At 36.8% G+C, this 25,653-nt stretch overlaps 1 protein-coding gene across 1 annotated transcript in view; it reads right to left on the reverse strand.

The window, feature by feature from the left end:
* Positions 1 to 20,143: 20,143 nt before the first annotated feature.
* Positions 20,144 to 25,653, reverse strand: part of RpS24 (ribosomal protein S24) — a 31,437-nt gene continuing 25,927 nt past the window's right edge. The window contains 5 exon segments of the mRNA XM_067100114.1: positions 20,144 to 20,211; positions 20,478 to 20,589; positions 20,752 to 20,892; positions 21,056 to 21,073; positions 21,076 to 21,126. Coding sequence (XP_066956215.1) covers positions 20,144 to 20,211; positions 20,478 to 20,589; positions 20,752 to 20,892; positions 21,056 to 21,073; positions 21,076 to 21,126 — 390 coding nt within the window.

Raw genomic sequence — 25,653 nt, forward strand, 5'->3', positions numbered from 1 at the left:
GTGTTGTTCATTAGGAATCAAGTCAAACGTCCAGAGATAAGAAGATGCCAGTGAATTACAATCAGCATTACAGTGTCTATTAAACTTGCTAAAAGCTACGGCATCCATCAGACAGCCTGAGAATTTGATTTGTAGTCTTATAGTGTAGGTTATACAAGATTTGTAGCAGTGTGCAAGTAGACATCAGACTCTCTCTCTCTCTCTCTCTCTCTCTCTCTCTCTCTCTCTCTCTCTCTCTCTCTCTCTCTCTCTCTCTCTCTCTCAGGGCTCACCTGTGGAATTCTAAACATGGTCTGGAATTTGGAACAAGGTAGTGTGGTGGCTAGGTAGGAGAATTTTATGTAGGTTAATATAAGCAAAAACTTAAGAATTATGTCGTTATAGAGGAAAAGGGGGATTCAAAATGTTAATGAAGATGTAAAATATACAATATATTGCATACGTATGTATGTTTAAAGTTGAACAACTTGTTGTGTAGAATTTCAAAGTGATTATTAAATGATACAGAATTTGTGCTTGTCTGAATTATTTCTAAAAGTTCATGGAGGGTAAATGAAGATTTACTGAAAATGTGATATTACAATACATTAATTCTTACTTATGCCTGTTTGAATTTGGACAACTTGTTATTAGAATTTAAGAAATGGTAAGATAATGTTTTGCTTTTCCTGTCTGGAATTATTAGTGATTGTTTGTAATGCCATTACTAAAATTTTGATTTTTTGCAGATTTTTGGCGTATGTACAAAGTTTATTGTTTAACCAAAGTGCTGAAGAATCACTATTTAAATTCTAGACCAAGGAACAGTTTTCAAGACGATTTTTCAGAGGTACCTGTGTACCTAGGTGATAGTTTTGATTAACAGGTACAGTACCTGGGAACATAAAATTGTTTTTTTTTTTCATGTTATACAATGAATGTTTCTGACTGTAAGGAGTATGATATCCAAGTCTTGAAACCTCCAACGTTATAGCTGTAGCTTGCATAATATTGTCTAGACTTCTGATGAAATAACAGTGTTAAGTAACAAAGACACTACATTACAGCTGCACTTGAAGATTATCTAGAGATCTTATAACCACAGTAATTCCACATAGTCCTTAACCTAAATAGCCTGTCCTTTACACTTAAAGTTCAATTGAAGAGACTGGTAAAAAAGTATCACTTTTAAAATGGCAGCATATAAAAAAATATCGTAATTATACAGCTTATAACTACTACTGTACACAGGGGTGTCAGGTTGAGATATTTGTTTTTTTATATAATAATTTCTAAAACAGGAACAATGAATGCTTTCAGTTGTAATGTCATTTTCAGACAGTTTCTTCAAAAATGCTTCTTTGTACAGACCATTTTTCCCCCTTCTCGGGGACCCTGTTAGAAGCATCAGTTTATAGGTTGTAGGTTATATGTTATAAGTTCATAACCCTGTTTAGGGAACTTTTTATATAAGAATCATGAACAGGAGACTGTGAATGAAAGTGTACGCATTCTTTAGATAGAACAATAATTATCAGAAATTGGAAATTAGTATTATCAAGTAATTGATCAGAAGTAGAGATTGTCTCTTGTAGTAATTGTATAATGCTTATACAATGAAGATTGTACCGAACATGCTGTATACACGTATGAAACACTGTGGAATATTTGAATGGAAGAAACAGTGTATTGTATTTGCAGTTTTTGTAAAGTTGATGGAATTTTTTTAAAGAATTTTATAATTGTTGCACTATGATGATTTTAAGTTTTGAAAAGAATTTCGTATTATATGCTTTGTAATGAAATTATTTGTTAAGTAACTGTGATAATTTTAAACTGGTTTTATAGTTGTGACACTTAATGGTGAAATAATTTGTTAAATAATTTTAATAATTTTAAGTTGTATTCAGATGCCAGTGAGCTTATGCATATGATGGAATTCAGAAAATTATAATAATTTTTGCCTGATTTGTGCCTAGAATTATATGTATTTCCTATAGACTGTAAAACATACGTTTTTATAAATCGGATAGATAACGGTGCAAAACTAACAGAATTATCCCCCTTACTTAGGTTCATTCAGGTGGTGCACTATAGGCATTTCTGTAGGCTGTTTGAGGGATCCCTTAGGCCCCTAGCTGCACCCACTTCATTTTACTTTACATCCATTCCCATTTCCTTTCTTCTGTTTTGCTGTCCAGCCACTCTAACTCCAACTCTTTTCAATGTCTTAAGTGCTGAGTGGCAGCAAGTGGCCCCTCAGTGCTTGGCCTTGCAGCCAGAATTTTCAGAAATGAGTTGCTTTCAGTTCACCCCAAGATTTTGGTGTTGCATTAACACAGGCCAGGGTTTGTGAAATGTTGGCTGAATATTCATGTAACATAGATTATTATGCTTAATATACCATTAGCAAAATGTAGTCGTGATTCTATTAAAGTTTGACGTAAATCAGTCAGTTACTCTTGCATAAGTTAGACCTTGGCTGGATAAGCAACAGTAGTCATCGGTCATTATTATTATTATTATTATTATTATTATTATTATTATTATTATTATTATTATTATTATTGCAGATTCTTTGTTTTAACTTTCAAAAGAGGTTTATGTGAGTCACAAGTTAGCCTTGAAAGAAACATGCATAATTTATTGTTAATCTTTTGAAAATATCTTGAATCTTGAGTCATATTCTAGTGTTTCAACATATATCTTAGAGAGTGTAGTAATTAAGGAGAAGGAAAATAGCAACATCACATGTATTACAAAGAGTCTGAAGGAGTTTTAGGCCTATCGCTTGAACAATCACACAAAAATGAGCAAAACAGTCAAAAAACAGATGGCATTTAAGCATGTCTTATGATATGTGATATTAAGGCATTGTAAAACTATAGTTATTTAGCTATTATGAGTTTGTCTTTTGTTTCACAGTCTGATTTTGAAAAACACCCAAACAGATCTCATTCATTGATAGACTACCATTCCTGCGTGTTTTTAAAATTTAAAGTTTGGTTGGTTGACTTTCAGTATGAATCAGGTTTCGAATTTTGTAACCACAATTTAGATTCCATTTGTGAGAAAGCTCTGATATATTTCATATTAATATTAATATATTCATTATAGCATCTTTCCTGATAGCAGTTCATTGTAAACATATTCAAAATGTGTTGGTGTCACTCCTTGTGCAGTGAATTTCAGACTTGCTTTGGCTCATAGCATTTTCTATAATGCAATCTCTCATTCATTTTCCAATTTAATATTACAATGTTAGTCAATTTACTGTTACAGTGCTAGCCAATTTAGTGTTACAATGTTAGCCAATTTAATGTTGCAATTTTAGAAATTAGATAAAGGTAAGATTGACATTAGGTCTATTGAATACAGAGACTCTTGCATTACTTGCTCTTAAGATTTGTTCAAGACAATAGATTATTTGCCCTGTAAAGCTCACTGGCATTCTGTAAACCAGCCCTTTGTTAGCCGAACCGGTTGAGCTTCAGACTGTCGCTCGATGGACCGGAGTTCAATTCCCGCGGCCGGCTGTGATGAAGAGTTAGAGGAATGTATTTCTGGTGATAGAAATTCATTTCTCGCTCTAATGCGGTTCGTATTCCACAATAGCTGTGGTCCCGTTGCTAAGTGGTTAATTGGTTCTTAGCCACGTAAAATAAGTCTAATCCTTGGCATAAGCCCTAGGAGGCTGTAAAATCAGCTCAGTGGTCTAGCAAAAACCAGTATCTTACTTTGTAAACTTACTGTCGTTTTTATGTTATATTTATTTTGTAAATTAAATTTTAACAGGCAGAACACATTCTGATTGTTTAAAGGATTATTCTTGTTAAGTGCAGCAGTGGTACCAATTTTTAAATTTATTTTTGACATCCCTTTGATGAAAGTCTTGAAATCATGAAGGAGGATCTTCTAAGCTAACAAGACACATCTGTAGAGGAATGTCACTTTAAAAATGTCAAATGTTTTATGTTTTGAATGTCATTATTATTATTATAGAATATTTTAACCAGACTGTTGACTAAAATATTTCCAGACTTTTGAAAGTGCTTCTGATTAATTGATTCTAGAATTATATTAAATTTTAGTAACAGAGGAATTGGAGAAGTGGATAGCCAAGTAAAATGTATTTTGTATCATCATTAGTCCATTTTCAATAAGGCTGTTTGGTTAGTTGTTAGCATTTCATGTTCGTAGGTAGATTTTGTGGTTTAAACAGCTCGCTCTGAGAGCATTCCATCAAGATTTTGAAATAAAAATAGTTAACACAAATAAAAACAATATGTGTTCTGCCTGTTAGTGCCATAGAGGAGTTTAGTATAATAGCATATTGCAACAATGGCCAAATCTTTGAGTTAATTAAGAAAAAGTACTTGTAATGGATGTTTATGTGTAGGTGGGTATGGGTTGGCTGGTTCAGGAAATTTAAGGTGTTTCTTTTAATATGAATCAAGAAAAGTTTTCTGTTGTAGTTCAAAAAGTATACTAACATGGCCTTCATAAAATTTTAGGTCAAGCTAACCAAGTAGATAGCTTTGCTTTTAAACTTAATGGTCTGTTTCTTACAGTTAAATGTAATTTGGACTTGCCCATAACTTATGATACCAGTTGAAAGTTTGTAGACATTATTGCAATGCAATTTCCAGCATATGAATTTAGTTTGCAAAACTTGGCCTGCAACTCTTTAAGTTCTGTTTATTTCTTGCATAGTAGAGCAATATTTCATGTTGAGAAAACTTAGGTTTATCAGCAACTTATTTTCTGAAATGATAAATAGTTTGAAAGTCTTTACTGTAAATGAATTTGGCCATTACTGCACTATGGTACATCTCTAAAGTGATTTATAAATACGATTGTTGTACATTTGAAAAAGGTTTCCTGTATGTAATTTGGTTATTGTTAAAGAGAACTTTTTATAAGTCTTAAGTCTTAAGTTAGCTTTGCTCTGTCACCAGAAATTCTTTTGGCATAAATGTGGAAATTTATTTAATTCTTGAGCAAGAATTCTTTTAGTTACAGATTATCGAGGATGGCGTAGCATAGACTTTGCATTGATACAGTAATACAGTGAGTTAAGGTGTGTAATTGGTAGATATTTTTAGATATATATTTTTACTTGATTTTTTTATAGAAATTTAGTATGCAATATACAAAATACAGTACAAACTATTGATAAATGAGGTAAGGATTATGAAGGTATATTTTTAAAATATATATTTCTACTCGATTTTTATGGAAATTTTATGTATTTTAATTGATTTTTATAGAAATTTAGGGTTAGAACATACAAAATACAATACAAACTGTAATGATAAATTAGGTAGGGTTAGGTAACATTATGAAGGTTGGTCTGAAGACTATTATTTACATTCCAACCTCAGAGTAATTTTTTTTTTTTAAATATCTCAGGTAGACAATTTTCATAGGTTCAATAGGTATAGTAAAGGTAAATGAACTACTTTAAATCAAGGTATATAGAAAAACATATAATTCTTAATTTAAATCCTGGAGTTTGATCGAAGTGATACAATTTAGTTGAGGGTTTAATATATCAAAGTATTAATATATCAGTTTTTAAGAAAATTCAAAAGGAAAGGAAATTTTTTATCATTTGAAGACCTACCCATATTGTCAGAAGGATGAATACATAAAGAATAATTTAAGATTCAAAAGAATCTTGCTACAGGGTTGAATGTGGTCCCATACTTATGCCAAAAGGAAATCCACATTTGTAAAGTTGACATTGCTGTTAATAATTTAGTAAAAATTGATTGTCATGTTGAAGTTCTCTTCCAGACGTAGTTTAGTTGAACTGGAAATGTTTTAAAAATAAAGGCCTGTGTGCCAACACCCAAAGGGGCTGGTATGATATGATTTCTTTTGAAATGATCCAGAATTTAGCCACACTAGCTAAAGAATTCTTATTAAAATTATATAATAGCATATGGCTGGCGCATGTCTTCCCAACTAAATGGAGACATGCAATAGTCATACCCATCAATAAACCAGGAAAAGACCCTAGCAACCCCACTAATTATAGGCCAGTATCTCTAACAAGTTGCTTGTGCAAACTGTCGGAGAAAATGGTTAGTTTTGAGATTAACAAGTGTCATAACAAAGCACTCAATTTTATCACCTACCCAATCAGGATCAATAGCTGGTAGATCTACACTGACCCGTTAACTCAAATAGAAGATCATATTAAAAGGATTTGAAAAGAAAAAGCTGACAGTGGCTATTTTCTTTGATATAGAAAAAGCATATGATACCACATGGAGATACAATATTATGCAGAAACTCCACAGGTCCAATATTCGAGGTCACCTTCCAATATTTATCAATAATTTTCTAACAAATCGTAGATTTCAAGTACGCATAGAAAAAATACATATTCAAATTGCTACATACAAGAGAGGGTATCCCCAAGGCAGTGTTTTGAGATGCATCTTATTTGCCCTGGCAATAGATGACATTACTATGAACCTGCCTGAGGGTGTACAAAATAGTTTGTATGTGGATGATTTTGTAATTTATTATTCAAGTTATTCTTTGAGACATGCTCAAAGAATACTTAATATAGCAACAAAAAAATATAACCACTTGGACCAATTCCGTAGGCTTCAAGTTGTCGGTAAATAAACAAATGGCATTGTCTTCTACAAAGACAAAAGATGGTTGAAACAACAAACCATTAAGTTATATCTCTATAATGAAGAGATAAACATGTGCAATAGTGTTAAATATTTGGGTATAATTTTGACCAACATTTAAATTGAAAGATCATGTCAAATATATCAAAGTCAAAGGATCTAAAGTCTTTTTATTAAAGAAAATCACACACCAAATGGGGTGCAGGACGAGACACAATGTTAATGTTATACAGTAACAGTACTATCAATTATAAATTATAAGACATGGAAGGTTGTGTCGCATATCTGATGATGACATTCTTTCGGACACATGGAAATAAATTGTTTATCTTAGATAAGGTGTTGAGGCTCTAGACAATGCAAATTTAGTGACAAATCTCAAGAAGTGAGTTTGTAAGGCTCAATTACCTATTTGGGACACATGATTGTGGGCGGTTGTCACCCTAAAGAAAGTAATGTAAAAGTTAATAATGATTTTCCAGTCCAGTAACAAGAAACAAGCAGTGATTCATAGGGATAATAGGCTATTTCCGCTGATTTATCCTTAACTTTGCTATTTCATTACCACTTATTCAAAAAGTACTTTTCGTTTTAACAGTTGCATGTGTAAAGTGTTTGTATTTAGCAAACTAAAATCTGTTATTATTAACAGCCCAATCTTGGCTACCCCCACTCTGATAGACTTTCAAACTGAATATTGATGCTAGTGATCTGGTATCAGAGCAGTATTGTTTCAGAAACACTCTGAATAGATCACCCAGTGCCTACTTCAAAGACTGAATACTGTGAGTCAAGAAAAATTATTCAACAGTTGAAAGGAACTGCTTGCTCTTTGTTTTAGCACTCGAACATTTTGAGGTTTGATGTTTATGTCACCAATGGGACCGCCCAGTTACGTGTACATGTGGATCACAATCCCATAGTATTCTCAGTAACCTTAGAAATAAAAATAAAAGGCTTACACGATGAAACCTTTGTTGCAAGACTATAAGTTGAAATAAAGCATGTCAAAGGTGTGGACAACCAGGTTGCAGATGCACTGTCTCAAGGATTTGTTCTTGTGTGAACAGGCATGTATAGGTTTGGCCTGTAAAACTTTTCTTTTTGGTGGGGAGTGTTACAGAAAACATGGCCATTTTACCTTTATATTATTGTTGGTTGTTGTGTCCAGAACGCAGAATTGTTCTAATGGTAATTGAACAGCTGAAGGACCGTTATTTATATTTGTTTCTCCATTACATAAGGTGAGGTTGGGTAGTGTAATCCTGATCCCATGGGGGAAAGCTTTAGGGCACGACTGTGAGAGGGACGACCTCAATGTTGTGGACCTGTTGATGGTCTTTTATTGACTGCCTAAGTGAAAAATTGCATACGTAAGTACAACCAGGAAGTCCTGTGCTCTGCAGTCTAGAGAGTGCTGGCCAGAATACTGGGTAGTTTGTCTATGTCCCAGTGATAGCGTGATTGCCCAATCGAATATAATGATTGCTTTTTCCCCCACAAGCCTCTGGCAAACTTACAGATTACCTGAACCTGACTCCAGTTGTGGATAGTGACCTCAGATTCACCAGCTGAAAACCTGCATCCCCAATTGTTACGGACGGAGGATCTCAGGGTCTCTATGGATATCTCAGCCAACAGACTTTTTTAGGCTCTTACAAACCTTCTCGCATATCCAAAGCTCCCCTTCATCAGATCCCTTCGACCTAAAAACATTCTAAGTGGATTTCATTTTTCCATCATCATTATTACATTTTATGTTATTGCAAATATAATTTTTATTTTTTAAAGCTTTCTTCTTTTACGCCTACCAATTACACTGAAGGCAATTCTCTAACATTGTAATTTTTTCATTATCTCAATTGTTAAAGGTCGAGTGCCTGGAGTCAGTTCATGCAAACATGACCGACTGGTGAACATGTACCACTTTAACCGTGTGGTGTATTTAATTTCAGCATTGTTCCTGTGCCTCATTAACCGCATCTGCTTTCTCAGCAATGTTACTATGCCTCATTACCTGTGTATATATATTATATATATATTTGAGAACAAAAAGGTCGAACTGGGTATTAACTGATTTATTTACCTGGCCTGTAGGTATACATAGCAGAGTGCAGACGGAAACGTAGTGCCCGGCCTTCGGCTTTCTGCCGTGACCTGCACCTGAGCAATTTTAAGAGACATAATATACATACAATGATAAATATATATTGGCAGAAAGGCCATGAAACTCTACAATGAATGGTTACATGAGATTTTGACATGTTAATAAGTGTGTGATGCAGAACATGATTGATGTAAAATGAAGACATCTGACGTCTTTACAAGTATCACCCTCAAACAATTATGAAATAATGATTGGAAGATTTCTTGAAATCAATCACGGGAATCCCTTTGGTTACAGGAACCGCCCCTAGTTCTGATACCTGTGGAGGTGGGGCGGTTCATTGCTGAACTGTTCCGGCGGTTTTGTCGTAGTGGATGACTTTAAAGTGTCCCTGGGACGTCCTCGACCCGGATGTCGATGGGTTCATCTGAGGCCTTGCTTTGGAGGAATTCTGGACGGCCGCCGCCCCTCCCGAAGTCTTCATTGTCCATCAGGGAAGGCTGGTTTTAGCCGTCGACAGAAACCCAGTCTTCCCGCCCGTGGATGCTGACGAGGTAGGCCTTGGATGCCCTTTCTGGACGATGGTATGGGCCTCTGTATGGTCTGTCATGGTGGGTAGGTGGGGTTGATCCTGATGAAGACGTGAGCGCAGGAAACCAGGCCTCCTGGGCTGTAGACATGGTCCTGTCTCTGAAAGCCTTGCAGGGCGCTAACCTCTTAAGTGGCTTCCTCTGCCTTGAAGGGGCAGATCCGAAGGGCGTCTGGCTCCCATGGGGAAGAACCTCCCAGTGCGGCCAGGGTGTATCGGCCAGAGACTTTCGCGGAGATCTATCATTGCCTGCCTTTGTGCGGTGTGAGACCCAGCAGGACCCAGGAGCTGCACCTCCTAATTGACGCCATTGCAACGTGCCATCAAAGCTGCCTTAAATGAACGGTGGTCCTTCACCATGCCGCTATTGCAGTAAGTTATATGCCGTCGCATCGTGGAGTATTGTCCCATCAGGCGTGCCAGAGACCCAGGGCTCTGATGAGAATGCTGGGCCTCTGTCTGTACTTATGCTATCAGGCACACCAAACGGCTTATCCAACTTGACAGGAGGGGGCTTCTTAAGAGACTTATCCAACCTGAGGAGGTCGCGCAGGCGCCGCTGATGCTTCTCCATCAGTTGCTCCGCCATCTTGTGGAATGGCCCATGACCGCCAGGTAGTTGGTGCCCCTGGATTGCGGCAGAGTTCCCACAACGCCTACATGGACGTGTCTCAAACGCCGATGGTTGAGGGAAATCTCCAATGCCTGATTCCATGTGCCAGGTGATTTACTTGTCTGTAAGGTATGCAGTTCTTTCGCCCACCCCGAACATCCTTCCTGATCCCATGCCACACAAACTTTTCTGGTCATCAGGCATGCTGTTGTTTGTCCTGATGGATGGGACAGCCCTGTGGATGATGTCGAATGTTCGCTTTCTCCTTGACGCGGTATCAGGGGCAGGCTGCTCGGTCTGCGGTTTGGTTCCTTTGCCAGGTCCTCGAGTCATGACCAGGTGGACTGAATTTATCTTGACTCATGATAGGGTGTCGGCCACTGTTCCTTTGCGCTGGGACGAAGCACGGTGCAGCCGAACTCACATAGCGCCAGGTGCCACTTGCTGTCTCACAATCCATGCGCCTCCTCACTCCTCGCGGAATGCATGCACCAATGGCTTCAGGTCTGTCAGGATGGGTGAAAGGGCTGTCATTCAAGAGGTATTCTTAAGTGCCGCACATTTGGTAGATTGCCAGCAGCCCCCTGCTGAATGCACTGTAGGGTCTCCAGCAGCTTTACTTGCAGCTGAAGACGGCCAGAGGCAGGGGAACCGCCTACTACCTGTTTCTAGCATGGCTCCCAAAGTGATGATGCTGGCTATGTCGGGTAAGTCTCGTGTGTGTGTGTGTGTGTGTGTGTGTGTCGTGATGTGTTAAGGTGGTTTGGCGGTGGCTGCCTTTGTCTGTTCAAACGCCTGCTGTCAAGCAGCTGCCCACGCCAGAGCTTTGGCCTCTTCAGTACTCCAGTTAGGGATACATGATGCGCATGTATGTCCGGCAATGCAGGTGATGGTGGTGTAGTTGACCATGCAGAGTGAACTCCTGCAGGACTTGATGGATTTTGATGTGGAAACTTCACTGCATCCACTTTGGAGGCCATGGACGGACAATTGCTGGAGAGATCTCTGGGGCCCAGGAAGCCTACCTTTTCTGCTCTGAAGGGCAATAATTTATCAAACCTGACACCAAACCGTTCACCTGCAGCCACTTCAGCACAGCCCGACGGGGCAGGTGTTTCTGGGGACCTGGGTGAAGATCAGATGTCATCTACGAGTAAACATGGAGCGTAGGTCCCCAAGATGGTCCATGGCGTTGAATGTGCCCTGGTCCCCTCGATGGAGGAAACACTGATTGCATGGCCCGGTGTCTACAAGGTTGTTAAGTATATTTTAGTTTGTCTAGACCACTCGAGCTGATTAACAGCCCTCCTCAGGGCTGGTCCGAAGGATTAGATTTATTTACAAGCATCCGTCGCTTCGAGCATGGCATCATGGATGAAGAATCCACCGCCGGCCTTGAGGTTTGCGTTGTCGCCGTCTATTTGCGGCCGCCTTTCGTTTTTTGTGAAAGAATAGCGGTTTCTGCAATTTCTGGTGGTGTCAAACCCTGATGGAAGTAACACCAGGCTGGGTTTGTCTGTCCTCTGCTGCTATGGCAGCACCTTCTTCCTGTATACCGCGCTCGTGTCCTCTGCTTCGCTTCTGCTACCAGGTTACAGGCCGCGGTGTTGTAGGTGTTGGAGGCCTTTGTGGCCTTCGTGGAGTTTGTGTGTGATGTTCACCAATCGCCCATTGAAAGGATATCCGTGATCCGTGATTTGCCCTCACTCTCCTGCGAAGGTGCTGCATGAATATTTCTCGATGTTGGGATTTCTTCCTCCAACCGCCCGCGCCGACGCCCGGCAGCATCAGAGACCTCAGAAAGGTCCCAGGCATCCTGTGATGCATCCTCCAGGGTTGGGTCATAGGTCGAGAGCGCGTTGGGCCTCCCTGGGACGGGCATGGAGTATAAAATAATGAGTTTATCTCACAAGGTCTCTGTACTTGACTTTGCTCTAGCTGCGTAGTCTCAACCATGGGGTGATTTGCTTGAAGACCCTCCAGTAGCGTTGTCATGGTCACATCCGCCTTGGTCTCTCATCTGTAATTTTCGCTCTGAAATGGACATCTGCCGCAGAAAACCAGGATGTGGGTGTTTGTCACGAGATTCGAGGGAGTTTTATCGCCTGGTTTATTGCTGCCTTGAAGGGAGGGGGTTGCAGAGGATCTAAAGGTTCTCGAATGACTTGTACTCAGTGTCTGACATTTTTCCTCACACCAAATGTGAAACATGTGCCATACTTTGTCCGTTAATGACTTGAGTACAGTCGACGTGAATCATAAATGGCGGGCTAAACTGTTCGAGTTAATACCAAATGTACCTGGAGGGGTATGCTGTAATTAGTCCGTTAGTGAGTGGGTGTTCTCCAATGAAGGAGCTTTCCAGAGGCCTAGACTCTCTGTCGCCATGTGGTTCCGTTAAAGGCTCTCTGAAGGTAAAGCAGCCGTAGTGAGTCTGTTAATGGCGAAGCCAGCTGCTTTTGTTTCCCGTCACCCCTGTCATCAGTTGTGAGACAAAAAGGTCGAACTGTATTAACTGATTTATCTACCTGGGCTCAGGTATACATAGAAGAGTGTGGACGGAAACATAGTGCCCAACCTCCGATTTGTTGTGACCTGCACTCTGAGCAACTTCTGTGTTTGTTGACAGTCAAACAAATGGCAAGCTTTAAGAGAATATACATACATTGGACAAAAATAAACGGCAGAAAGGCCAGGAAACTACATGTTTAAATAAGATTTCTTTACAATATATATATTGTAGACCATATATATATATATATATATATGCTATATATATATATATATTATATATATATATATATATATATATATTATATACACTTTCAGTATTCGCTTACTATGGCTCATCAACCGGCCTATGCTTCCAGCATTATTACTTATCCCTATTAATATATGTATTTCAACAACACTGGTATAATTACTGTACATGTACTGTATAGGCTTCCATTCCTTATGTGTACAGGGTGCGGCAAACATAACTTCCTTTTTATAATGCGTGGCAGTCTGGCTGTAGGTCGTTGGAGTATGGTTGGAAAAACGACTGGAGCGGCTGTTCTGAAAGCTTTTGTTGGAAATACAGTCAGTTGCTTTCATGCGTTGGATCACCTGAGGAGCGTGCGTTTGCTGTGACCTTTGCAACCCAGCACGCTTCTGAAATCGACTCAATCTGGCACCTGACTGCTATGTGGACCGGAAATCAGTTGTTACATGGTCACCATGTTCAGGGCAAACTGGAACGACACGAGAAGATTTTCCTCGCCCATCAGATCACCTGGAGGACATTGAGGGCAGTGAGAGCTTGCCCCTAGTCTTGCAACCCCACGGCGTTTTGTGCGCAACATGCCTACCTAGTCTTCTTGGGACTTCTTGATCGTTCAGTGAGGCGAATATCACGATGACCTTCATTACTTTTCCCATAGGATGGCTTCAGCAGTTTCTCCATACATGAATTCACTTCACGAAGGAACGCAAGTGAGGCACTTCGACAAACGTTTCTGAAGACGCTATTGTTTACTTTAGTGATGAAGCACATTTTCATTTGACTGGATGCGTCAACAAACAAAACATCGATTTGCTGACAGTTAGCTCCAAGCAGGGAATTGCATGAAAGGTCGACTACCTCCAAAGTCACAGCGTGGTGTGCAATTCCTCCACTGGAATTGTTGGTCCTTGTTTTTAGAAGAAAATGAGGTCACAGTGACAGTGAATTGAGACCAGTCCAAACATGTTGAATTTTTTTTCCACGAATTGAAGAATTGGCCTGAGGGGATCTTTGGTTTCAACAGGATGGAGCAACGGCTCAATCACTTCACTGGCATCGATGGCTGTTTTTGAGGGGAACATTTTCCGGAGCGCACTCATTTCAATAATGGGCGTTGGGCGGCCAGCCCGTCCCCCGTTTTGTCCCCTTGTGATTTTTATTTGTGGGGATAGACAAAAATCCCGTGTTTATGTCAACCGCCAGGAAGCCTACTTCAGACTTGAAGGCAGCTCAACATCCGAGAAGGCGTGTAAATAGGAGCTGATACGCTGTTGAGGGTCATGGCAAACACCGAAATCGGTATTTGCAGTGTATGGACAATGGGGATGTCATCCCTGATATGATTTTCAAAACTGTGAAACAAAACTTTAAATATATCTCCTATAATTCCTGGAAACAAAATTAAACCTTTCTGATTTATACATCTTGTTTTATTGCCTTTTGAAAAAGGAAGTTAATTGGTGCACCCTGTATTTTATTACAGATTCTGTATTGGTATATGGATCTGCTGTGTCATTGTTTGAGATTTTCTGACCATGATCATGTGGTGGGAGCATTTCAGTGTGGAGATCACATCAGCCAATGGCGCAACTGCTCTGGCGACCAAAGCTTCTGTTTCGCTCTGATTTGCTGGGTTTTCCTTTCCACAACTTCTGGCTTGAAGTTTAAAAACTGCTATTTGTGTGTGGTGATGAGCCACTTCCAGCTGGCCAACCACCTCCATCACCAAAATCCTCTTCCCCGCGCTACCATTTTCTCTGTCCACTCAGCCACAACACCATGGTTGCCGTCCAATCCAGTGGTGACTTTTTGCATTCTTTAGTTGGTTTCACCCACATGCACTATCTGCCAGTGCCACTGGACAAGAGTAATATCCTAAATTACACTGCCAAAAGAAATATGACCTGATCTAGTCAGAGCTGATGGCACCTGGGCCACAAACTCAGCCAGACGCAAATCCACAAGGGGGCATAAGCATGCAAGAACTTGTCAACGCATTTTTTCTTTTTTATTTTCCCTTTAGGAGAGTAATGCTCATTCACCTCTTAATTTTAATAATAAAAGTTTTTCTTCTTTTCAAACTGGTTGACAGTCAACTTGGCACACCATCTGTATAACATCCCTTTCAGTCGCACATTTATTTTTTGTAACATTTTATCCTCTTTTGGACATTTCATTATTTCCTGGTACACAGAATTGTTGGCAGCATTGCTTGTCCTTTCCTGTGCAGTTTTAATACCACCTTCCGACAAATTTTAATTATGACAGTCAGCGATTTTTCCATCTGCTTAGATATGATTGGTGATGTACCAATTTTTTCAATTACCTGCAACACCTGGATTTTATACTTGCCTTACTATTTTTATCATCTTCATGAATTGTATGTCTTCTCTATTAGCTAGGATTTTTTTTAACTTTTAAGGATATACCGTTTGTTAAAGAATGGTAGAATCAGTCCAACATCTGCTACAAACATTACTGCAGTTTGTCAGATCTGGTTGTTAATATCTTCTATCTTTTCTATATCACTAAGAATGTTTCCCTCTGGACTCTGCATTATCCGATTCATGTTTAATTCTTCTTGTTCTCACATACTGTCCACCACTATAGTAGTATATTTGTCCCATAAATATTTTGACATCTTTGTTAGTGGTGCTGGCTTCTACGATTTTCAAGTGGAGTATAGTTTCTATAGCAAGTTGTTGACAATTACAAAAGAATTCCTTTGTCCCTAGCCTGTAAATATAGTCAAGATAGTGCCAGTTCATTTGTAAGCATGGATCTCAGCATAAACTGGTTCTGTGATAACATTGCAGACTTTGAAATTTAGACATAATTAAGAAATACATGCACTCATGTGATACTTAATGGGTTCTAGAATTTGTTGGGATAGTTCTCTTGTTTGACTTGCAAAATAGGAACACACTTATGTTACAAGTGATTTGACTGATAAAATACTGTCCACGGCTGCCAGAGGCAAAATACACTTGGATATGTTACTACCATTGTCTAAACACATTAGTAAAACACAAATAACCAGATCAGATACAGTTTGTTGCTGAAATTTTTAGTCTTTATAACACACACACAACCACATGCTAGTGTATACTGTATTTTTAGTCTTGTGGTTCTTATCTTTCATTCAAAATATCCCCTAAAATACCCGTGTTTCCACTGATGTTAAAATTGTAACATTTTTGAAAAACCCTTTTAATTATATAAACAAATCTTATGCCCACCTAGTACTGTATTAACATAAAAAATACAATGAAAACTTTGCCTTCCCAATCCACCAACCACAGGTGATTACATCCTCTGACATGTACACAAAAGACAGGGTAGGCAGACATCCCAAGGGTCAGCAGCAGAAGCTACCAGCAGCCAAAGCAGCAAGACCAGAAACTGCAAACAGAAAGGCTCCATGGATAAAACCAGAGAAGGCACATAACTTTATAAAGTCTGAGTTGTAAAAATACCAGGAAGGAGTAAAATTGACGGAAACCCATGCCTTCCCTTTAATTTGTCTTTCTTCCATGGAAAGGCACAACTGGATGTACTTCACACCATTTGCAAGATGGTAAAACTACAAAAGACTAAGGGTGACAGTCATAACTTATACACAATCATTCTTCCTAAGGAAGGATTATGCTATTCAATTGCCCTCATTCTAACACACATCGAGAACAATTTGCAAAAACAGACCAAAAGAACTAAAACAAAAATATTCTCAAGCAAGCTCCAACTGCAGCTCCAAGATATACTGCTTAGCAAGACAAAGGAACAGTGGTGCTGCATTCCCTTGTCTCTCTCCCCCCTTCCTTTACCTGCCTTGTTACCTAGCTTCAACCAGCACAGCTTTGCCTGCAGCTAATTGACATAAAGACAAAACTAAATTTTTTAACAGTAACAATGTACCATTAAAAATAAATAAATAAATCAGATTTAAGTTTCAAAACAGCAATAGTGCAGTAGGATTAATAGAATACAGTTATGGTAATAATTTTGCTTTTAAATGATAGCATTATTTTTAAATTGTAGCATTAATACTAAAATGATCCTTGGTTTTATCAAATGCTGTTTAGTAGGTGCTAAATGCCATCCTTATAGAAAGTTTCCATTTTTAGCTTAAAGACAAAAGTATAATGCTTTGAGTCTTCATTTATTAGAAAACCTACATTGACCACTAACTTACTGTAGTTGGTTACATGACTGACTCAAGTCTCTATATTTAAACCATTTTGAAGAGAAAATTACGATTCAAAGGAAGAAACAAAAATCTTTTATCCGCTTAAACTTATTTTTCTTGGCATTCATTTACTGTGGGGAAAAAAAGAAGAAAATTATTAAAACCAATAATATAAATGAAGCACCTACTTACAATATTCACCAAGTCTGCAAAAAAATTAATTATACTTTTGAAAATGAAATACTGTATACAAATTGCAACTTTCAACTATACAGGCAGAAAACGTTATCGCAGCCTTGTGTTACTGGCGATCAAGGTTTTTGGCGCCTTGTCTAGCGACGACGATAACCAGATTTTCGTCGCTGATAACCGGTTATCGGCGCTGATCGCCTCTTATTGGCAGCGCTGATCACCAGTTATCGGCGCTGCTAACCGGGATCAATGCTATTGTCGCCGTTTTTCAGTTAGCGGCAATTTTCAGTTGTCGCCACGCCATCGAACGGAACCTCACCGATAACCGGGACTGCCTGTACTAACTAAGTAATAGGTAACTATTGTGTTAAGTAATTTGGGTGTTAATTTCAACACTGCACAAAGCACACTTGCTAGCATGTAACAAGAGCTGGGAGGAAACTGATTTAGTATGGTTAATATGAAAACTTTAAATCAAAAGGATTAAACTTTTACGCATAACAGAATTCCATTCAATATTAAAAATTATATAGCAGGCAATATTCTTGCCCAAACTGCCCTGTTGTCTTTAAAGAAGGGCTTTAAAGCAAGTCTGTCAATCTTGTTCCTTAAATTTTCAAATAGTACCATAAACACTATCAAATATTTTATTTAATAGCCTGCACAATCCTGAATTCAACCAGACTTTACTCCCTCATAGTTTAACCCTTAAACGCCGAGCCTCTATTTTACAAAAGTGTTCTGTCATATGCCACAAGGCTCGGGAGTTAGTGAAGGAAGGAAACGAAGTTTTTAAAAAAATTCACAGCACGCTTTAGTTTTTAAGATTAAGAGTTCATTTTGGCTCAGTTTTTTGACATTGCCTGAAGTTTAGTATGCAACCATCAGAAATGAAAAAATATATCATTATCATATATAAATATTGAAATATATGACAGCGCAAAAAAATTTCATATATAATTGTATACAAATCGCGCTGTGAGCAAAACGGTTAAAGCTCATGAGTTTTTTTTTCTTTCTATTGTACACTAAATTGTGATGATTTTGGTATATAACAAATTGTAAAACGATCAAAGCAACACAGAGAAAATATTATTACAAAATGATGCATGAATTCGTAACAAGTGGACGTAAAAAAGTTTTTTTTCAAAAATTCACCATAAATTGAAATATTGTGCTAGAGACTTGCCGTTTGTTGGAAAATGATAATTGATTGAATATTACTAGACGGTAAGTATTTTAGCTTACAATTGCAGTTTTCGACCATTTTGGTCGAGTTAAAGTTGACCAAAGGTGAAATTTTTTCTATTTATCGTGATTTATATGAAAATATTTCAAAACTGATGAAAGCTACAACCATGAGTTATTTTTAGCTGTATTCTACATAAAATTGCACACATTTTCATATATAAAACTTTATGTAATGAATAATATAAAACGGTGCAAACATTACGACAAAGTGACGAAAGAATTTCCGAGATGTTCGCCTAGTTACCGACGGACATAAGGAAAAGTTTTTTTTTTTTTTTTAAATTCACCATAAATCGAAATATTGTGCTAGAGACTTCCAATTTGTTGCAAAATGAAGGTAAATCATTGAATATTACTAGAATGTAAGAGTTTTAGCTTAATTGCATTTTTTCGACCATTTCGGTCGAGTTAAAGTTGACTGAAGGTTGAAATTTTGGCACATCATGATTTATATGAAAATATTTCAAAACTGATAGAAGCTACAACCATGGGTTATTTTTTGTTGTATTCTACATGAAATTGCACACATTTTCATATATGAAATTTTATGTAACAACTAATATAAAACGGTGCAAACATTACGACAAAGTGACGAAAGAATTTCTGAGATGTTCAGCAGAGTTACCACGTGCGGACGTAAGGAAAAAGTTTTTTTCAAAAATTCACCATAAATTGAAATATTGTGCTAGAGACTTCCAATTTGTTGCAAAATGAAGGCAAATCATTGAATATTACTAGAATGTAAGAGTTTTAGCTTACAATTGCGTTTTTTTCGACCATTCCGTCGAGTTAAAGTTGACCCAAGGTTGAAATTTTGGCACATAGTGATTTATATGAAAATATTTCAAAACTGATAGAAGTTAAAACCATGAGTTATTTTTTGTTGTATTCTACATGAAATTGCACACATTTTCATATATCAAATTTTATGTAACGACTAATATAAAATGGTGCAAACATTACGACAAAGTGACGAAAGAATTTCTGAGATGTTCGGGCGAGTTACCACGCGCGGATGTAAGGAAAAAGTTTTTTTTTAAATATTCACCAAAAATCGAAATATTGCGCTAGAGACTTCCAATTTGTTCCAAAATGAAGGTAAATCATTGAATATTACTAGAAAATGTAAGAGTTTTAGCTTACAATTGCATTTTTCGACCATTTTGGTCGAGTCAAAGTTGACCGAAGGTTGAAATTTTTTGTAGTCGACGTACGGTACGTCCGCTAGTCACCCGACAGACAATTTTAGTTGACTTACAATACGTGCAGTTGGCGTTTATGGTTAAATACAAAGGAATCAGATTCCAATTACCTAGCCACACTACTTTCTTACACCGTTAAATCTTGCAATTTCAAAGTGCCAAAAATACTTGCTGCACTACAAACAGCAACTTTTATGCATAACATCCTGCTGAACGTGACGTATTCAAACCCAAAGGCTTCCCCAAAACATTTTAGTGACCTACCCAATTCATATATAATTAAGGGATCTAACTGCAAAGCTACAGTATACTGTAGTTCTTAAGTACTTACTGCCATTCTATAATGAATTACTTTATTTACTACCATACCATGAGTTTACTATTATCAACAACCAAATGCTAAGGTACCATTTGAAAAACAAAGCATTCAAGAGCACTCAAGAGCAAAAACTCAAAACCCCACTTACTCCAAGACCTCATTTTTACTTCTGTAAGAGGAACAATAAATGTATCAATATTACCATTTACAAAGTCTAACCTACTACTACAATAGTACAAATATTAAAATACAGTATGTTTTAAATTCAGTTAATATATAACTTAGCTCTTAATGGTCCAGCAAATGATGGCTACTATTTCCATTGAAGAAGCATAACAAAGGAGATACTGTACCTTCTGCAACAAAGAAATAAAAAGGGCACCAATTAGTACATTAAACCTAAAGTACTTGGCATGACTTATAGTAAAATCTCATCAATTTGGTCAGCAATGGTTTACAGTAATAAGCAAAAACTTAATCCTCAATGTTCACAACCCCACCCAATCATTTTTTTTTCTTTAATAAATACTCAAAGGTACATGTACACCTCTTAAACATGAAACATACCACCTCACTCTACCCAATATACTGTTAAGACTAAAGAAATATATGCATTACTTACTTTCTTGGTTTGGAGGCCAACTCGCCTTCTCAGTACCACGAGCCTTCTTCATTCTGTTCTTACGTTCCTTTCTGGTCTTATGGCCAATCTTCTTAATTTCAACTAGTCCTTGCTGTGAATGGGTTCAAGAAGTTTAGACCGAGTAATTTAGTGTAAAATAAAACCTACAACGCTTAGGAATTGTATGACATACACTATTCTTAAAACTGGATGAAATTTTTTATAAAAAATCAAACCATTTGTACCTTCCTCAGCTTCACTGCAATCTACTTACTCTGGCAAGGCGGTATTTTGGTTCAATCTTTTTAGCATATTCAAGAGTGTCATATATCAAAGCAAAGCCAGTGCTCTTGCCACCACCAAACTGTGTTTTGAACCCAAAGGCAAAGACGACATCACCGGTTGTCTTGTACATCTGAAAGATTCACCATATCATAGATTTAAATATGACTCAATGGCAGTTATTTTCAATAACCAGTTATTTCAAGATTTTTCTTGCAAGAATATGACTAAAGAGCAAAAGATAATACACCACTAAAATGTACAACAAAAATACTGTGTACAGAGGATTTACATACCTTAGCTAACTTGGCTTTTTAATTTCTGATTTTGGTACTGTTGCTCTACCTGGATGCAGAACATCTACAACCTGTAAAATATTTTTTTTTACTCAGAAAAGCAGAACACTGTTTACCTATAGAAGGATAGGCATCTGTACACTTGAAATGCAAAATATATATATATATAAAACTTTCAGTACATTACCCTATTGCATCCACTAACACTGACAATTTTTTTTAAACAGGCCGTACAGTACCCTGGTTGAGGACATATGGCACTTACCATCAGGGGAATAGTTTAATGACACCAGTGATTTACATTTAAATTATTATTTAACCCTTTAACGCCGAAGCCCTATTTACAAAAACGTCTCCCGTATGCCGGCTGTGTTCGGTGAGTTAGCACCGAAGCGGAAAAAAAGTTTTTTTTCAAAAATCACAGCACGCTTAGTTTTTAAGATTAAGAGTTCATTTTTGGCTCATTTTTTTTGTCATTGCCTGAAGTTTAGTATGCAACCATCAGAAATGAAAAAAAAAATATCATTATCATATATAAATATTGGAATATATGACAGCAAAAAAAAAAAACTCGTATATAATTGTATACAAATCGCGCTGTAAGCAAAACGGTTAAAGCTAATGAGTTAATTTTTTTTAGTTGTATTGTACACTAAATTGTGATGATTTTGGTATATAACAAATTTTAAAACGATCAAAGCAACACAGAGAAAATATTATCACAAAATGATGCATGAATTCGTAACGAGCGGACGTAAAAAAATTTTTTTTTCAAAATTCACCATAAATCAAATATTGTGCTGGAGACTTCCGTTTGCTGAAAAAAATGAAGCTAATTGATTGAATATTACTAGACTGTAAGTGTTTTAGCTTACAATTGCAGTTTTCGACCATTTCGGTCGAAAGTTAAAGTTGACCTAAAGTAGAATTTTTCTATTTATCGTGATTTATATGGAAATATTTCAAAACTGATAAAAGCTACAACCATGAGTTATTTTTTGCTGTATTGTACATGAAATTGCACATATTTTCATATATAAAACTTTATGTAACGACTAATCTAAAGCGGTGCAAATAGTACGACAACGAGACGAAAGAATTTCTGAGATGTTCGGCCGAGTTACCGCGCAGACGTAAGGAAAATGTTTTTTAAAAAATTCACCATAAATTTAAATATTGTGCTAGAGACTTCCAATTTATTGCAAAATGAAGTTAAATGATTGAATATTACTAGAATGTAAGAGTTTTAGCTTACAATTGCGTTTTTTTACCATTTCGGTCGAGTTAAAGTTGACCAAAGGTTGAAATTTTGGCAGTTATCGTGATTTATGTGAAAATATTTCAAATCTGATAAAAGCTACAACCATGAGCTATTTTCTGTTGTATTCTACATGAAATTGCACACATTTTCATATATAAAAGTTTACGTAACGACTAATGTAAAACGATGCAAACATTACGACAACATGATGAAAGAATTTCTGAGATGTTTGGCAGAGTTACCGCGCGCAGGCGTAAGGAAAAAAAATTTTTTTTTAGAAATTCACCATAAATCGAAATATTGTGCTAAAGACTTCCAGTTTGTTGTAAAATGAAGGTACATGATTGAATATTACTAGAATGTAAGAGTTTTAGCTTATAATTGCGTTTTTTTTACCATTTCGGTCGAGTTAAAGTTGACCGAAGGTTGAAATTTTGGCAGTTATCGTGATTTATATGAAAATATTTCAAAACTGATAAAAGCTACAACCATGAGTTATTTTGTTGTATTCTACATGAAATTGCACATTTCCATATATAAAACATTATGTAACAACTAATATAAAACAGTGCAAACATTATGACAACGTGACGAAAAGAATTTCTGGCGCGGACGTAGGAAAAAAGTTTTTTCAAAAATTCACCATAAATCGAAATATTGTGCTAGAGACTTCAATTGGTTGCAAAATGAAGGTAAATGATTGAATATTACTAGATCGTAAGAGTTTTAGCTTAAAACTGCGTTTTTTTACCATTTCGGTCGAGTCAAAGTTGACGGAAGGTTGAAATTTTGGCAGTTATCATGGTTTATATGAAAATATTTCCAAACTGATAAAAGCTACAACCATGGGTTGTATTTTGCTGTATTGTACATGAAATTGCGCACATTTTCATATATAAAACTTTATGTAATGGCTAATATAGAACAGTGCAAAAATTACAACAAAATGACGAAAGAATTTCTGAAATTTTCAGCCGAGTTACCGCCCGTGCGTAAGAAAAAAGTTTTTTTTTCAAAAATTCACCATAAATCAAAATATTTTGCTAGAGACTTCTAATTTGTTGCAAAATGAAGGTACATGATTGAATATTACTAGAATGTAAGAGTTTTAGCTTACAATTGCGTTTTTCGACCATTTTGGTTAGTCAAAGTTGACCGAAGGTTGAAATTTTTTGTAGTCGCACGCACGTACGCCCACTCGGCACCAACAGACAATTTTAGTCGACGTATGATACGCCCAATAGGCGTTTAAGGGTTAAACAATTTACAATTCAACTAATATGTAAGATGGCATAATTATAAAAGGTAAACATATAACTTTTATTGAAAATGTAAACACAAGCATGTACAGAATTCTAATTTGAGAAAATTGAATCCTGTGAAAATTACACAGATTTATCTTCTAATTTAGAATTGGCAATAAAAAGGTACAGAAGTATCATTTGCCTCAAAAACGGTGAGACAGAAGTATCATTTGCCTCAAAAACGGTGAGTTGTACTTTGTTCCGCCGCACAGGTATTGTCCTACTTACAATGGGGTTAGGTTCCAAAAACCTCATTTGTTGGAAAAATTGTATCCCGATTTTAGCCTAGCCTAAATTAGGGTAATCAGTACCCACCTATCTATACATAAATGGTAGCCTAGCCTACACTAAACAGTATACTCTATAGGTATACGGTATAGTAATTATTACTATCAGTTAATTCTGGACAAAGGAGAAACTGAACAGCACAGACAAGAATTACCCTAGCCTCACACTACAGTATACTGTACTCTATATTCACATAATGTATTAGTACTGTATTATACAAACATAACAAATATGCACCTTTTCCATGGATCTTGTAACCAGAGAACAGCTACAGGTCTCTTGAGAGGCTGTATGGGCGACTGCTATAAGCCTCTTCAGAGTGCCATTTTCTATCTACCACAAATTCCCTTATGACATTACTTAACTTGTATTATTTTTCATGATAAAACTATTTGTCTGGTGAAAATTTTAACTTTAAGAACTTTATTGAACCTATATATATTTATATATAGTATAAAATTTCCCCATAAACCAAATTTAACCTTTTGCAAAGGAAAATAGTGAAATGTATTTCTTTTCAGTCAAAGCTTGTTTTGTATTAATAGATTATAAACATGCACAATAAAAAAAAACATATATAACAGCATGCACACAAACATAGGCTATACACAAAATCACAACATATACTGTTCAGTAAGGGAAATAAAAGATGCAGCAACTCCCAAACCCTATGTCAGCACACGGCTGCCTATTGTAAATTATGGAAACACTCCCGATGTTTTTTTTTTCTTTTGAGTATCTGATGAGTGGTTGTTTAAAATAAAGGGTAATAAACATAAGAAGCAGTTATGATAACCATAATAATGAATGTTTATTTTGTACTGGCTATGTCTAATGCTCTATTTTAATAATAATAATAATCTTTATTGCAGCTCAGGGCCATATATACTGTACATGAAAGATACAAATACAATACACACAATCTACATACATAAGGTAACATGACAAAAATAATTATCAGCAGTATCCACACAGCTGCTGAAAGAAAGTAGAAAAAATAAATTCATAATAATGTTAATGACAGTAATTATATGGAGAATAATAGTAAAAAATATTAAAGGTAACAATAAAAATACAGATTACCAGGCGATTAATTTCCATCTGGGGTCCTTAGGTGGTCAGGTCCAGAAAGCTAAATACAAATATTGAACATTGCAAAACTCTACAATGATATTAAACACAGTAACAACAGAAGTAAGAATACCAAAAATAGCAAGGAACTTAGAAATATTATAATAATAATAATAATAATATGACAGATTCTGTACATGACACTTCATAACTACAAAAAATAGAAACAAGTCATTTCAAGGAACAGATGCCTCATTTATTCCATCTTTCCCTGAATTTAGATCTTCTTGCCTCACTGCTTAGGATGCTTTGTATGGCGGTGCTGCTGTTTCTCAGTCTGGTGATCAGACTGGACATTATTCGCCCTCACAATGATTTCAAGTTATCAGGCGGTTTTCTATGAACATCTGTGTGGGGTGATAGCGGTGATTGTGGGGCGTCTCAGAATGTCTGTGAACAACAGTGATCGTCTCATGGTCTCTCGGGTATAGTTCGTCAAAGGAACACCCATATATACTGTAGCAGTGCGAGCAGAAGAGCAGCAGTTTTGTTTCTACCGTTGACAGAAGGCAAACCTCCCTGCAATCATGTTGCCAGTTGCACAAGTTCTGACGCCTCTGTTCTATGTCTGCCGTATCTTTCAGGTCATCCATGCTAATGTGTCCCAAATGCGA

This window comes from Macrobrachium rosenbergii, chromosome 56 (assembly GCF_040412425.1).
Source record: "Macrobrachium rosenbergii isolate ZJJX-2024 chromosome 56, ASM4041242v1, whole genome shotgun sequence".
NCBI lineage: Eukaryota > Metazoa > Arthropoda > Malacostraca > Decapoda > Palaemonidae > Macrobrachium > Macrobrachium rosenbergii.